At 54.4% G+C, this 15,398-nt stretch overlaps 1 protein-coding gene across 13 annotated transcripts in view; it reads right to left on the bottom strand.

The window, feature by feature from the left end:
• The window catches only part of FNIP2 (folliculin interacting protein 2), a 218,059-nt gene that overhangs the window by 181,109 nt on the left and 21,552 nt on the right, over positions 1-15,398 (bottom strand). For 9 of the 13 annotated variants that reach the window (XM_067035450.1, XM_067035444.1, XM_067035448.1 and 6 more), the window contains exon 1: positions 773-1,295. The exons of 3 other annotated variants lie outside the window; for them this stretch is intronic. In XM_067035450.1, coding sequence (XP_066891551.1) covers positions 773-933 — 161 coding nt within the window. In that variant the 5' untranslated portion in view covers positions 934-1,295. Of the gene's footprint in view, positions 1-772; positions 1,296-12,957; positions 13,519-15,398 lie in introns of those variants that run through there. One more of the 13 variants, XM_067035455.1, reaches the window with a different exon arrangement.

The following is a 15,398-nucleotide window of genomic DNA, read 5'->3' as shown; positions in this document are numbered from 1 at the left end:
AAAAAAAAAATCAACAAAAGTACAGAATGAAAACCAAAATAAATAAATAAGTTACATGGGCAAAAAAAAGCGTGTGCAATTATTGATTACCAAAGATAAAAAACAACCTGTTTTTCTTCCCCCAAAAGGTATTATTAAATTTACGGTGAAGTAGTTGAAAGGTATGTACCACAGAATCAGCAGGAGTTCGGAATAAAGCACTATTTGCGCATCAGGAACAAAAAAGAATACAGCGAGTGCAACGCTGCTCCTCTGATGGGCTGCGTTAGGAGCCCTGATTCATCCCAGCGCCTTCCTTCCTCCCTTCCCGTGGAAAGGATTTTCCAGAAGGGGAAGCCCGGGCTCCCCGTCACCACCCACCTCCAGCCGGAGACGCCCAGCCCTGCGCGCGCCGTCCAGACTGAGAAGTGAGGCCCCCGGCCCCGCGCCCCGTCTGTCAGCGTGCCGATCCCCTGGGGCTGCGCCTCCTTTTCCCGACAGCCCCCGGGAGAGCACTGCTCGAGCTCCCACGCAGGGCAGGTGGCACCACTGCTTGCACGTGGCCCCAGCAGCGGCAAGGCGAGGTTCAGGAGGAAGCAGAATCCAAACGGCCGCCAGAAGTGCCCATCCTCCACTCTTCCCGTAAAGGAGAGGACGCGTCTGCACACCTAGCAGCACCCCCGTGCCTGTCTGCAGACGCAAGTTTCCCATCAACACGCTTTTACCTCCCTGGTGCCCAGTGAATTACAGAAGAATTTCTCTGAGGTTCTGAGAGAGAACTGAAGTTTCAAACCTGTTGTCGAATTCCGGGGGACCGGTGTCCCTTCCCACCCTGGCGCACTTCCAAATCCTCGAGCATGCGCGTGTCCCGCGCGTCTGCCCATGGCTCACACCCCCGGCCGCGTCCTGCCGGCCCCCCAGCCGGGCTGTGGTCCTGGCCGAGCAGCCGCACATCTCCCCGGCAGGCCAGCCCTCTTCTGGGTGGTCCTGACTCTCCGCGTGGACCCGGAAGGTCCCGTTGTTGGAGGATTTTCCCGGTGACCAGCTGTGCTAAATGGTCCCTGAGCTCCCGGTACAGATGCGGGAGGTGACGCGAGCTCCCCGGCTGCAGCCTACTAATTTCCTCTTCCAGGAGTTAAAAACAAAACAGGAACATTGGCTTGTTACGTAAATTAAGCCCTCCGATGATTTGGGAAGTCGGAGGCATCCCTCACACGGTACAACGCGCTCTCAGCAAGGCCATTACCGTCTGACAAGTCCAAGTCCCACTTCCTAGTTCTGCTCCTGGGCTTGTGCTCCGGTTACAGAAGACAAAAGCCCTCAACCGGCTGGGCGGCTTGGCCTCACTCATTCCATCTGCGGCCCTGCCGGGGATGACGCAGCAGCCAATTAATTCATCACAAGACCTCTGCATACGGCTCACAGGGCAAGGAGGGCCGTGAGCGCAACGCAGTGACTCGCCTTCAGCTGCAAGGCTGTGCTGACACTGGCCACCACCCTGTGAATGGCGCTCCGGTGACCCAGTGTCAGCTGACAGGCCCTGCCCGGCAACCTTGCAAAGCGACCCGGAGCGAGGGAGGGACGTGGGGCCCAACGCACTGGGGTGACATGGGGGCGGCTGGGCAGGGACGCCGCCTGGCTTTGATACCAGTATAGAATTTAATTTATTCATGCAAGAAAAGTAATAATAAGCTGAGAAGCCATAAACCCTCACAGCTCTGGCACTGGATTCTTAATTCCTAAGCATATTCAAGCTCAGAGAGCCCTGAACTAGCAGAACCCAAGAACAGAAGCAGTTCAGTTTTGACTTCTGACATGAATATGCCTCATCTGTAAAATGGGAAGAATATTATGGTACTATATATCAATAGGATATATCCGTGATATATTGATATATACTGATATATCACATACTTCAATATTTTATACGATACATATTTTATATTTTTGTTATATTTAAAGAAATATATTTCATATGACATGTACTTATATTTTATGCATTTATGATATATTACATATTTCCATATGACTTTTATATGATACATATTTTATATTTCTGTTATATTTTGTGATATATATGCTATTTTATATGATATCCATTTATATTTTATACATTTTATATGATATACATTGATATATCATACATATCAATATGATCTTTCCATAGTATTATGAATTCATGGAAAAAATAATTTTTCTTTTAGAAGAAATAAAAAGCACTGGTCCTTAAAACACAGGCCAAGTCTTGATACAAAAAACTACAAGGGACGGTCCCAACTTGTTTTCCTCTTGTCATCCCGGAATCTGGCTGAAGAAAATATTAAAAGAGCCCTAAAATCTGATGAGCCCTCGGCCGGGTCTTTAGTTTGAGGAAATAAAATCCATACCTCATGGCAAGACAAGAAAGATTGAAACATAAAACGTTCCTCGGCCCGCGCGGGCCTCCTTCCTCCCGGCCAGCATGCGCCGTGTGTCTGCACTGACCACACCTCCTCAGGAGGCTACATTCCTCCTTAATCCTGTGCGGGGTCTGGAGACGCTCTGCTAACTCTGCGTGCAGATCTGCCTTGTGTAAACTGTCTATTCGTCATCTGACGAGTAACCCTCCGTCTCACAAATGTATCTAACTGTGCCGTGACCTCTAACGGGCGGGGCGGTCCTCACAGCTTTCTGAGAGACCATCTCCCGGGTTATAATCCTCAAGTTGGCTCGAATAAAATGTTCTATTTCTTTCTTAGATCGACTATTGGTTAATTTTTCATCGACAGGCTTCAGAGGGCTTTTAAGCACATCGACACATGGCAGCCGCATATATTTCACTCTGCAAACGTGATGAGGTCTAATGGTCTTGTGGCAGAAGCCTCAGTTACCTGAAGGCTTTATCGTACGTGTGACCCTACAGTTCCTTTGTAAAAAACCCACAGAAGATCTTAACTACATCCTCCTCCGAGAGAGCAAGACTGCAACTCAGCTACGATGGTGACCAGCTCCTGTGCGGCACAGGCTCAAATGACAGACAGGACCAGGGTAGGAGAAAGTGAATCCATTTCTCCAGGGAGGGAACACATTTGGAGCTCAAGCCTTAACTTCAGCGGCCACGGTGAACTCACGGGTTCCTCTTTTCTTCCTCTGAACTGTCTGGAAAACCACTCTCGCTTTTTCACAAGAGGACCCGAGAGCACCTAAGCAGCTCTAACCTGTCCACCTCGGCCCAGGCAGCCCAGCAAGCAGAGGCCAGAAGCAGGCCCCTGCACCATCACGCCCACCTGACAGGCGGCCCAAGCAAGGCCCCAGGCGGATGCCTCCAACTCACCAGGGCCTGGCTTGCCTTGTCTAAAATCAGGGCAGAAATGAAAGCATCGTTCCATGCTGATGGGGCAGGGCCTTTAAAAATGCCCAAGTAGCTAGATTCTATAAAATCTGTAGAGGAAACGCTGGGGGAACACATCCCACTTTCTATGTGTAAAAGAACAAATTCACTTTTAAAACTGCAGTCTCTGAAAGTTATTTATCCAGGCCCTGATGAAAGGACGTAAACCCTTTCTAAATATGTATTCTGGACATACACCTTCCCAGCAGTTAGCCGCGGAGCAGTTCAATCATTCCAACACTTTGCATCTTCCCAAGGCTTCAAACACTGTTATAAAAACGCGCCTGCAGTCCCTATCCGGACGATGCGAACACTTTAAAATGACAAGAATAATAAGAAAATGGCAACGTGGTTACAAAGGACATTTGGATGAAATAAGGACAGAACTGCATTGGGAAGGAACCCCCTTAAACAGAAACTGAGCTGACTGGCATGGGAAGCTCTGACCCAAGCTCAGCCTTCAACTAACACGCGAGGATGAGCAAGAAAGGAATCAGGACAGCCCCTGGGGTCTTTGTATGGAGACTTCAGCTGTGTTTTAGTGGCCGGTGCTTCTCCTTCCTTCATCGGCGCTTCTCCCTAACTTCAGCCGGCGCAGCTGTGGCCTCCATGTCCCTCGCAGGCGGTGCTCAAACTTCATGGGCTCCTAAATGCCCAGTGCTGGGCCAACGCCGCCCCCCATTTCCAACTCAGCAGATCCGGGGTGGAACCTGAGGATGCGGTTCTAACGGGTTCCCAGAGCTGCTGCTCCTGGCCTGGGAAGCACCTGCTGGAGAACCACCTCCCCAGGGAACGTCCCAGCTTCCCCGTGAAGACGTCCCGGGCTTGAATTCTGCCGTGATCTTCTAAAAACACACTTTTAACACCTAACACGTAACTGCTGGGCAGTAGAGAAGTGTATGCCTCTTACGATCCTACCCAGACCATACGTTCTTTGAGGGTAAAAACTGGGTCTCAAGACCAGTTCCCTCTGTGCAGGTCTCACACGTGACCTTTTCACTGGGTTAGCACCACTGAGTATTTACCTTAAAACGAGGGCATGAATCCAGCCACAAGACGCCGCCTGCCTCGTGACAGTGTATTCTGACCAGAGGGCGCCGCTTGCGCCCAAACTCTCCATCTCTCTCTCACTCAGCGCAGCAAAAGTTCCTTTAGAAGCTTAAACATCTTGCGTTCACTCCAATCAACGCGACTCGTGCTATTGTACCACCTGAAGTTTCCCCTGAAGAACCCTAATGCCACAGTCCAAAATCTGATTGTGTGTAACGAAGTAGAGACGCGCATGGAAACCACGGCCACTGTACTCGATGGGGAGGCCACAAAAGGGCTCTAACCTTCTTTACAGTTACACGGGAGCCTTAAAATTGCTTCAGTAAATGGAAAAACCAGTAATAATGATACTGTCATACCCACTCTTCTGAGACACGAGAGCAGTGCCCGGAGTAGGTGAGAGAAAGGTAACACCCTGTTCAGCCTTGACCCCGCCTCCTGTGACCTCCTCCTTCTCTCTCCCGAAACAGAATCCTCCTCGCCTGCGGGCTCCATCGCTCGTCACCGCGCTGGATCCCCTGCTTGTCCACAGAGGGTAACGTGCACGCGCCCCTTTACCGCGGCCCCTCCTCATGGTCAAGCTCTCCATCTCCCCACACGGCTCAGCCGGGCTCACACGCTGGGAGAAGGGTCCCCGGTCACCCGCCGGCCCCGCAGCCCACCTGCATCTGTGCACGCTGGCTGGAGCAGCTGCCGCCCTCACGACACCCCCCGACGGGCGAGCTGTGTCACAGGCTGGAAGGGAGGACGGGGCAGCGTGGCACTGTGAACCCACGGGCCAGGTGTGCAGAAGGCAGGCTCCTGGTTCAGGTCTGTGAGCTGCACCTGCCCCGCTTCCAACCTCACAGCCCAGGGCTGGACCGAACGGTCCCGGAGAAGAGCAGCAGCGCCATTTAGGCCACACGAGGCAGGTTCCTGGCACTCAAGATCCTGGCCCAAGCCAGGACCTCTCTCCAGCCCTTCCAGCGTGGTGCTCCGGGGCCACCTCCAGCCCCCAAGACGTGGCGGCTAAGGACGACTCCATCCCCATCCCTGACTTAGTTAAAGTGTCACCCTTCAGGTGACAAAAAACAGTGATCACTGTGTGTAAAGAAAAATCAACTCAAAAGCCACAGCTGAGACGTGGGTTTGCAGAGAGGAAAAACGAAGACCTAACACAGCGCCCCCAAAAGTCCAGTCTCATCAGTCTTGTCTAATGACTCTCCTGCTGCCTCTTCACACTACCGTGACGAATAGAAGGGAGGCGTAAATGGAGAGGAGGGGTGGCGGGAAGGGTTCAGGGCCCACAGCCGCAGCAGCGGACCCTCCAATGGGCTCATCCCCTCCCTCCCTAGTGCCTTTCCCACGCCCAGGAACGACTGAGAACAAGCCCTCCTACCAGTGGCTCTTGAAGCACGGTCCCCAGCAGGAGACACCAAGGAAGTTACAGGATGCTCGTAAACTCTTTCTTGATCTGGGCACTGCTGCTGTGAGCATGCAGCCAGCAGAATACGTACATTTCCTGTCTGTATGTTCTCGTTCAGTATGAAGTTAAAAACATGCCTCCAACAAACACGTGAAAGGACGCTCAGCGTGACTAATCATCAGAGAGATGCAAATCAAAACCACCATGACGGGCTTCCCTGGTGGCGCAGTGGTTGGGAGTCCGCCTGCCGATGCCGGGGACGCGGGTTCGTGTCCCAGTCCGGGAAGATCCCATGTGCCGCGGAGCGGCTGGGCCCGTGAGCCGTGGCCGCTGAGCCTGCGCGTCCAGAGCCTGTGCTCCGCAACGGAAGAGGCCACAACAGGGAGAGGCCCACGTACCGCCAAAAAAACCCCCCCAAAAACATACAAAAAAAACCCCCAAACCACCATGAGGTACTACCTCGTACCGGTCAGAATGGGCATCACCAGAAAACCTACAAACAAGAAATGTTGGAGAGGGTGTGGAGAAAAGGGAACCCTCTTGCACTGCTGGTGGGAGTGTCCACTGGTGCAGCCACTACGGAGAACAGTACGGAGGTTCCTTAAAAAAGTAAAAATAACGCTACCATATGACCCAGCAACCCCACTCCTGGGCTTAAATATCCGGAGAAAACCGCAATTAGAAAAGATACATGCGCCCCAACGTTCACTGCAGCACAGTTTACAATAGCCAGGACATGGAAGCAACCTAAGTGTCCATCGACAGAGGAATGGATAAACAAGATATGGTGCATATATACAATGGAATATTACTCAGCCATAAAAAAGAATGAAATCATGCCATTTGCAGCAACACGGATGGACCTAGAGATGATCATACAAAGTGAAGTAAATCAGACAAAGACAAATATTATATGATATCACTTATATGTGGAATCTAAAATATGACACAATGAACTTGTCTACAAAACAGAAACACACTCACAGACAGAGAGGACAGACTCATGGTTACCAAAGGGGAGGGGGGGAGGGACACATCAGGAGTCTGGGATTAACAGATACACACCACGACATATAAAATAAACAACGAGGACCCACTGTACAGCAGAGGGAACTCCAGTCGATATATTCTCTAATAAGCCGTAAGGGAGAAGGATCTGAAAATGAATCCACATACGTGTGTGTAAGTGAGTCACCTTGCTGTACACCTGAGACTGACGCAACATGGCACGTCACCGACGCGTCAATGAGATGAGTTAATTAACTTAAATAAAAGTACCAAATTTGAAAAGAGAAGGCCTCCTGCTGGACTAGAGACGTGGGCTCAGGCAGGGGAGGCAGCGGGCCTGCAGACAGACGCGGGACGAAGACCACGGCCGCCAGGACGCGGCTGCTTGAGCCTCGGCGCCCCCTCAGGACGGCAGTCAGCATGCGGCGCCCACCGGACGAGCTCGCACTCGGGAGGCCCCGCAGCGCGCAGCCAGCACGCGGGCAGTGACAACCCGCTGGCGCACGTTTCGCCGGTCACAGGGAGTGGGCGGCACTGATTTCTGCAGCAGACGGGCCGAGGCGCCATCCGCCGTGGGCCGGGCAAGCCGGGACCCGGGGCACCCTCGCCAGTGACAGGGGAGACATGCCTCCCCCCACCCCGCCTCGGTCCTCGGTCCGCAGGGGCGGATGTCCCCTCCCCCATCCAGGAGGAGGCTGGATGTCCCTGCCTCGACAGTCATGGCCGAGTCTCTCTCCTCCAGCTCTGACGCCGGCCTCCGACACGTCCAGATTCTCACTAACTCAGTCCCGGTCGGTGCACTGCGGCGACGAAGTCTCTCGTGGGACACCTTGCCGGCAATGAACCTGCCCCGAGAACAGTCCCCGCGCAGGAGCCCCCCTCCTGGGCACTGCTCCTCCACCCTCCTCCGCCGACCTACCCAGCTGAGGCTCGGACTCCTAAACAGATGGACTTTGATCCATAGCAAGTTAGATGGACTGGACAATAAAATCAACCAATATGACTGCTTTGACTTAAAATGAGGAAGCAGCTGAGAGAGAACTGAGCTTTCAGATTCAGATAAAAGTTACTTTAGGGCTTCCCTGGTGGCGCAGCGGTTGAGAGTCCACCTGCCGATGCAGGGGACGCGGGTTCGTGCCCCGGTCCGGGAGGATCCCACGTGCCGTGGGGCGGCTGGGCCCGTGAGCTGTGGCCGCTGAGCCTGCGCGTCCGGAGCCTGTGCTCCGCAACGGGAGAGGCCACAACAGTGAGAGGCCCGCGTACCGCAAAAAAAAAAAAAGTTACTTGAAAGTTCACAGTTCTGTGCAGTCCCGATCATGATCCAGATTATTCCCACTCCCATATCCCAGGACGCTGAGGACAGAGCACGCAGCACCCAGCATGGACAAGGCTCTCAGCCACTGAAAGAATGAATGTATGTGTCATGCCTTCATGAAATCTGTGAAACACAGAAAAATTCTTATGTTACAAAGCCGAATAAAAAGAACAGGATACAACACAAAATGGTGGAGGCACTTTGATAACTAGCGTTGAGTTCAGAAAACCAAACGCAGAAAAAGGAACTAAAAAGAAACATCAGAATGGCTGTGCGTAGCGAGACTCAGAATGCTTTTCCCGTTAACAATTCTCCATTTTCCATTTTTCAACAGCTATGCGTTATTTACAAACTATGGGGAAAACGACTTCACATTTTTAAACTCTCGCTGCCAAACCATCAATGATCACCTCACTCCTCTGTTCTATAACAATTCTGAGGGCTTTATCGTAAGGAAATTGTCAGAGTCAAAACAATTTCAGATGGCTGGAAGGAAAAGCAAAGCACATGCACTATGGGACTGCTATACTTCTCACACAGCTTTCCCTCCGTGTGACTGCTGTGTTAATATTTACATAAGCCAGCAAAGGTAGAGAGCTGCAGCTACAGACTCTTTTAAGACACCTAACTAAAAACAAAACTCCCCAATTTCCCTTTATCTGGAGACGCAGCTTAGTACCTAGCAGCAGTACAACGTGCGTTAACAACGAGAGGATTCTTAAGCTGCACACAAGGAAAGGAAAGGAAAGGTGGGACTCCAGGAGCTCCCCCGCCTTGTTAAGTGAAAAGGTGGCCCTGAGGAGGAGGATCACAGTAAACCCGGCGCTCTAACTGCTTCGTATCTAAGCTTTAACAGCAGGCGAGACGGCAGCCAGGCTCGCCCGAGCCGGGTCAGAAGGCTCTTTGGGGCAACAGTCTCCACCCGCAAGGAGGAGCGTTGCTTGTTTTGCCATCCCAGTGAAGTGATTCACTCTTTCTGGAGTCAGCCAGATAGCCGGCAATTTAGAGAGAAGCTTTCACCACTTTTTTTAGGCCCACTATCAGACCTCGATCTACAACCCTCCCTCCCTATGACTTTTACAGCCCGGCCCGCCCCACCGCCCCCGCTGCTCAGAAATTAATGACAGCCAGGATTACTTTTAAGACTTCCAGAAGTTAGAAACATACTGGCGACAACAGATTACACAACTTTTAAAGTTTAACTCTGACTTCGGGCCAGGCTGCCTGCCACTAGCGTGTGGACCTGAGGAAAGTGTCGGCGGTCCGGGTCGGGGAAGAGGCTCGGGGCTGCGCTCAGGGCTGGGGTGTCGGCCCGGGGATCACCCTCTGCAAAGCATGTGACTGGGGCCCCCGGTGGCAGAGTCGAGTGGGGGAGTCCAGTCCTGTGCGGCACAGAACCCCACTCGGCTTATCAGAGCTCAAGCAGCTCTGTGGGACGGCCAGCTTCCAGGGGTCCCACCTCTCCTTTCAAAACTGACTTCTCACCCAAACTGTGTAACTCACGAGAAGTAAGTTTTGAGGAATCCCTAGGAAGGGGCTCCCCGTCTGTCTCCATCTCTCTTCCGTTGAACACAGAGCTAAAACATCATTAAACTCTTCCACTGGTGCTTTGAAGCAGATGCTGGGTTGCTCAGGGTACGACGCAGAGCTGAACGGGCAAAGGCACGTCCTGAGGTGCTGTCCGTATTGAGATACGGCAGCTCACGCCCCCAAGCCACAGCCATGGCTCCAGACCCCCTGCAGCAAGCCCTCCCGTCGTTCTGGAGCTCCTCACAAGGCCTCGTGCTATTCAGGTAAACTACATGCCCGTGTCCCACACTGGACTGGCCTCTGATCTCCCTGGAGAAGAATTCTGTCGTGAAAAGGACTTTCCCCCAGCCCACTCTCTCTGACGTTTATAACGTGTTTAAAAACGCTTTGAAGCATTTATAATTTTTTTAAACATTTGTAACATGGGGATACAGCTATTTATCTCACAGAGGAATAAAGAATCCAATCAAATTACTATTAATGGTATCACACCACCAACAACTATTATTGTTCTAACTATTATAGCCATTGGGATAATTCTGGAATTACTAGGAGCTATCAATTAAACCGTCCTGTAATGAAATGAACCACCAAATAAGATTTTAAAAAATAGAAAGCAATTGACGCTCTTCTACAATTTATAAAGATAATCTCATTGGTTTTGCAGAATAATTTGTGACCTTGCCTTGGAAACATGCTATCTAAAGACGAGGGCTCCATTCGCTCACCCTTTCAGACGCTGGCGCGCCAGGCCCCGTTCAGGATGCTGACGACACAGAGGAAGGTGGAATGAGCGTGGGAACAGTCTCGAAGCAGGTGTGCCACGGTGTGACGGGGCCGTCCGTGTCCTGGGGGGTGGGAGGGGGAGAGAGGGTCTTCCTAGAAGTACCCAGAGTACCCAGGCCCCCTCTCCCCTCCCCGCTGGTGATATGGAAGCTAGGGAGGGAGGGAGCCTTACGTGGCGCATGTGGCACTCCTGGCCCCCTCCTGACGTCCCCCCTTCACCCCCCAACCATGGAGACAGGGCAGCCGCATCACCTCCCCGGCTACACCTCATCCGAGCCCCGGGTCCGCCAGGACTATCGCAGCAGCTTTCTTACTGACACCCCTCCCATTCTCGGCCGGCTACAAATCCAGTCAGTGGAATAGTCGGCGTACACAGCAGAATAAAGGTGATGAGAGCAATTCAAGGAAGCCTACTAGAGGTTAGGGTAAGAGTAAAGTTAGTGACAGAAGGTGCTTCTCGCCTGTTCTTCTTTGGTCTGGTTTAACATAGACGCAACAGCAATACCACCATAACAGAGCTAAAGTGAAAAGCTTCTCGTGTTAAGTTTATCACCGGCAAATTAACTGCACCAGGGTCCCCAACCGCTCTCAGAGCTCCCCCAACCACAGAGACTGAGAGGGCTGCCTGGGAGCCGACAGAAGCCAGTCAGGAGCAGAGAGAGCCGGGGAAGGGTGTGCGCCCTGAATCAGCAGGCGCGCTCCTCCTGAGTCAGCTCCTCATGGCGAGGCTGGGGGCCGGGGGGCCCGGCGGTCGTCACGGTCGGCGGGCGCCACGTGGGGCGAGGGACCGCGGTCTGCGGGGCACAGGGCTGTGTCCGGCTCCGGCCCCATCACTCTGGGGCCGTGTGACTCTGAGCCTCAGTCTCCGCGGCTGGAAATAAATGGTGATGATGAAACTCACTCCGCCTGCCAGGAAGGTGGACAGGGCTGCTCGCTGTGAGCGCGTGAAAGCCCCCGAGAAACCGTACCGCGCGGACAGACGTGGTGCGTCCTACTTTCTACACACCCAGCCCAGAGCACTCACTGTCCTGTCTGAGTGGCTGAGCTCGCGGATGGCTGCACTGCATTCATACAACACGAAGCCAAGAGGAATAACTTCGGCCACAAGGACATCTGGCAAATCATAATTTTATCCAAGACAGTCAGTCGCCTCCCACCCGCCTCCTCAAACAGGGCCAAGTCTCTGGAAGCGGCAGGCGATTAAGCCTTCCAAAGCAAACTCACTGCAGAGCCCCTCGGGAACGATAAGCTCTAGAACAAATTAGTGCAACAGTTGGGAAGTGAAATCTATGAAATCATTAGCGTTTGAGCGAACATAAGGCACTCTTTCTTCCACGGATCGGTTCCTTTCCCAGCTCCTGGGTCCCTTCCACCACCCCGACTGCCCCCCGCAAAACACCCTGTGTGCCTAACTCTCCGAGTGAGAGCCTCCGGTTCTTCCAGGACCCAAACCCAGGGCCATCTATCCTGTAAACGCTCCCCACAAGGACGCTTCTCCTGAAGGTGCTCCAACATCTACAACGGGAAGACAGGACTCACAGACAGACAGAGCCCCCGAAGGAGGCTGGCAGCTGCTTCCAGCAGCTCAGAATCCCTCCGACGCGCTTGCTGCAACCTCCCCTCAGCCGCACCTTGAGCCACAGCCCCTGCGTCCCACACAGGGCGCCGGTCCCGCCGCTGGCCACGCACAACCCCCGAGAGAGAACGCACGCGAAAGCGGCGCTTACTCAGAGTGACCCTGAGTCTGCACTGGGTAATAAACAGTTGTCAGACTGCAGTGCTTTAGCTGCTACACGTCAGGTATTAATCTCTCCCCAGCAGGATGTTAGAATGTCCGCTACGAGCTTCTAAACCAGATGATGAGCTTCTTGAGGACGTGAGCACCACGTCTTTCACTTCTTTTGTGTTTCGCTTGTGTGGCTAAAAGCTAACACCGAGCAGAGAGAAGGCACTCGGAAAGTGGTTCCGAAGTTAGAAATAACCCCTCTTCGGCCATACTCACTAAGGCTGCCTCACACACAGCTGTTCACGCAGGTTCCGAAAACAGTCACTCTCTCAGGGACAAGGAAACCTCATTATGGCTCAAGGCGGCATAGAGTCAAATGCTCCTGTGAAAAATAATTACGCATTTAAAAATCCAACTGGACTTAGTCCAAAACATGAGCTAACGCTAACATTTACTTCAGTTACGGTCCCCCCAGTACACCTGAATGTTGACTGTGACACCGAATTACACAAGAAAAGAGCAAACTTCTTAGGAGAATTTTTTCTCCGCAGAGAGATTTTTCGTCTTCACGACAGTACTCCTTTTGTTTACAAGAGCTACATTCAGGTACACTGGCAACTTCCACGGAATTACAAATACAAGTGGACCTAAGAATTGGGTCTTTAGAAGTAGTACCATGCAACAGCGTTTTCAAATTATTCCTAGAAATTCAAAGGGAGCAATGAAACACTGTCCCGCAGAAATTTACGGGGAGCCACACGTACAATTTAAAATTTTCTAATACTCACATTTGAAGAAACACAAAGACGAAATGGACGAAACGTGAATTCTACCCTCGGAGCACAGCTCCGTTCGGGCCGGCCCCAGGCGGCCGGTGGCCGCGGCTCCAGACATCCCCGAAGGAGAAGGCCAGCGGCGTGGACGGTCCCACCGGCGGCTCCTCCATCTCCAGCCCGGAGGAAAGTTTGGCAGGGAACGCGGTGCAGGGCAGGCGGGACGCGGGAAGGCCGGCCTTGCGCAGGAACCTCGCCGAGCATCAGAGGAAGCTGCTCAGCCCCACCCCTCACAGGAGAACCGAGGGGAGCGGCTCCCTCGGTACCGAACCACAGGGGGCCTGCCGCCAGCCTCGGGCTGGGCCAGCAACAGTCGCAGGACAGGGGAACTGGGAATGGAGGGCCGTGGGCGCCAGCAGAGAACAAGGGAACTGCAAGCGAGAGCTCCCTCCGCTCTGCGGAAGGCGGAGCATCTCAAGACCGGTCCTCAGGCCCTCCCCGCCCCCACAACCTAACCTGTACACCTGGCTGACTCCGGGTCCCTCTCCCACCCGCCCCGGCAAAGGGGGCGGGGCTTGTGCGCCGGAACAGCACGCGCGCGTCTGTGCAGCGAGACCCCGCCCCTCCTCCGACGCCTGCAGAGGCCTCTGCGCAGCCGCACCTGCACCGTGACCTCCCCGGTTCCCGATCTCGCCTCAGGGTGCGTGGAACCTCTGGGAAGGCGCCCACGGCCGCACTCGGGGGCCCTGCCATCGCCTCCGCACCCGCGGGCAGCCGGCGGGGCCGGGCGTGCTGTGCCGCGGGCGCCGCCTCCCCGTCCGCCCCGCAGCCGTCCAGGCCCTCTGCCTGCAGCCCCCCGCCCAGGCCCGCCCTCCGTCGACAGCATCCGCCGCGATCTCCCGTGCCAGTCCATCCGGGCTTCGCTTCTTTACCTCCAAGGCCTACCAAGCTTGGCTCTGACGCCACCTCGTCAGTCCTTCAGCCGGAACCACCCCAGGGCTCATTCCAGGAGCCGGGGCCCACTCTCCGCCTCCCGGCCGGCGTCCTCCACGGTGCACGCGCGCTGTACACGCCCCCGGAAGACGGACTTAGCCGGCGAGGAACCGCTGCTTTCGGGGGAAATACAGGGTCTGGCCACAGGCCTTTCATCGGCCGAGGAGCACTTAGCCTTGTTCACGCGCGGCTCTGTCACTGCACAGGCGCGTTGCTTCCTTCACACTGAACTCGCAGCCAACAGCGCCAGAGCGCAGGCCGGCTCGCAGCGCATCCGCACGCCTTCTCCGTCGGGCCGTGCTGCCCGGGCACTGGGGACAGTGCTCCGTGGGGCCGTTTCCACAGCCACGTCACCAGCGAGGCACACAACAATGCAGAGAAACCCACCTCGACAGGAAAGAGGCCGCGAAGAGGGCGTGTGTCTGCAGGGAAGGCAAGCGCTACCCCTGCGCTCAGCTGGGAGGTGCGCGTCGGGCGGCGGCAGGATTCTGCCAGCCTGCCCGCGACCCTGACCCACCCTCAAAGCGGCCCGCGCGCTGATCTGGGGGTCACAGACCAATCTCAGGGAGTGGGCGCGCTTGCGCACACGAGTCCACGAGTGACGGGGGAAGGCCACCTGGCGCCCGGCCGGCTTCCAGGACCACTCCCTCTGTCTTCCGCAAGCTCCAGGGAAGCAGCTCGTGTCTCTGTCCTCCGGGGGTCCCAGAGACCACCCCCAGGTGCGGGGCCAGTGCCAGTTAACCAGAGCCCTGCCTGCAGTCACCTGCGCCTCCTCTGGCAAAGGAGAAGGACTAGAAACCCGTTACCTGGGTCTCAGTGTCTGTGACCTCCTTAGGCCCCATCAGACGCCCGCACACACCTGTCACCACGTGCAACCCTTCCGTGCCAGGCCCACAGAGCACACAAGATGGCAGGGGGCGCGTGGGGCGCGGGGCAGGAGCCCAAAGGGTCACCACCCAGGTCGGTGTGGCGGGAGGGGCTGGGAGGCCCTGCGCCCTGTGAGCCGATGGGAGATGGTGACTTTCCAAAAGCATTTCCTGCATCTGAACCATCGCTGCTTACAACTGGCAAAATTCCTAGTATTGCAAACGCCACCAACAATGAGAACTCCCTACCGGCTCTCACTGCAGAAGAAACGTCTGAAGCCTGGAGTATCTGGGGACCCTGAACAGCAAACGAGGTCAGAGAGGAGACTGGAAGCAACTCAGCCTGAGGGTCTGCGGAGAAACCGCAAAGTCCTGCAGGAAATGCCACGTCCCATCCACCGCCACTCTCTCCCACCTAACACTCACCCCACACTGTCCAGCTCCCTGAGTCAGGTCCGCAGGGAACTAGCGGACACATCTGAATCACGCGAACTTGGCTTTCACCTTTAGTAAATCATCTGCAGATGAGATGGAAGGACAACAGGATTTTAAAACTATGAGCTCAAATATCAAAACGACTTATATATATATTTAGTA

This window comes from Kogia breviceps, chromosome 6, assembly GCF_026419965.1.
Source record: "Kogia breviceps isolate mKogBre1 chromosome 6, mKogBre1 haplotype 1, whole genome shotgun sequence".
NCBI classification, from domain to species: domain Eukaryota; kingdom Metazoa; phylum Chordata; class Mammalia; order Artiodactyla; family Physeteridae; genus Kogia; species Kogia breviceps.
Note: the sequence above shows the minus strand (reverse complement) of the source record. Positions and strands in the feature narration are given on the sequence as shown.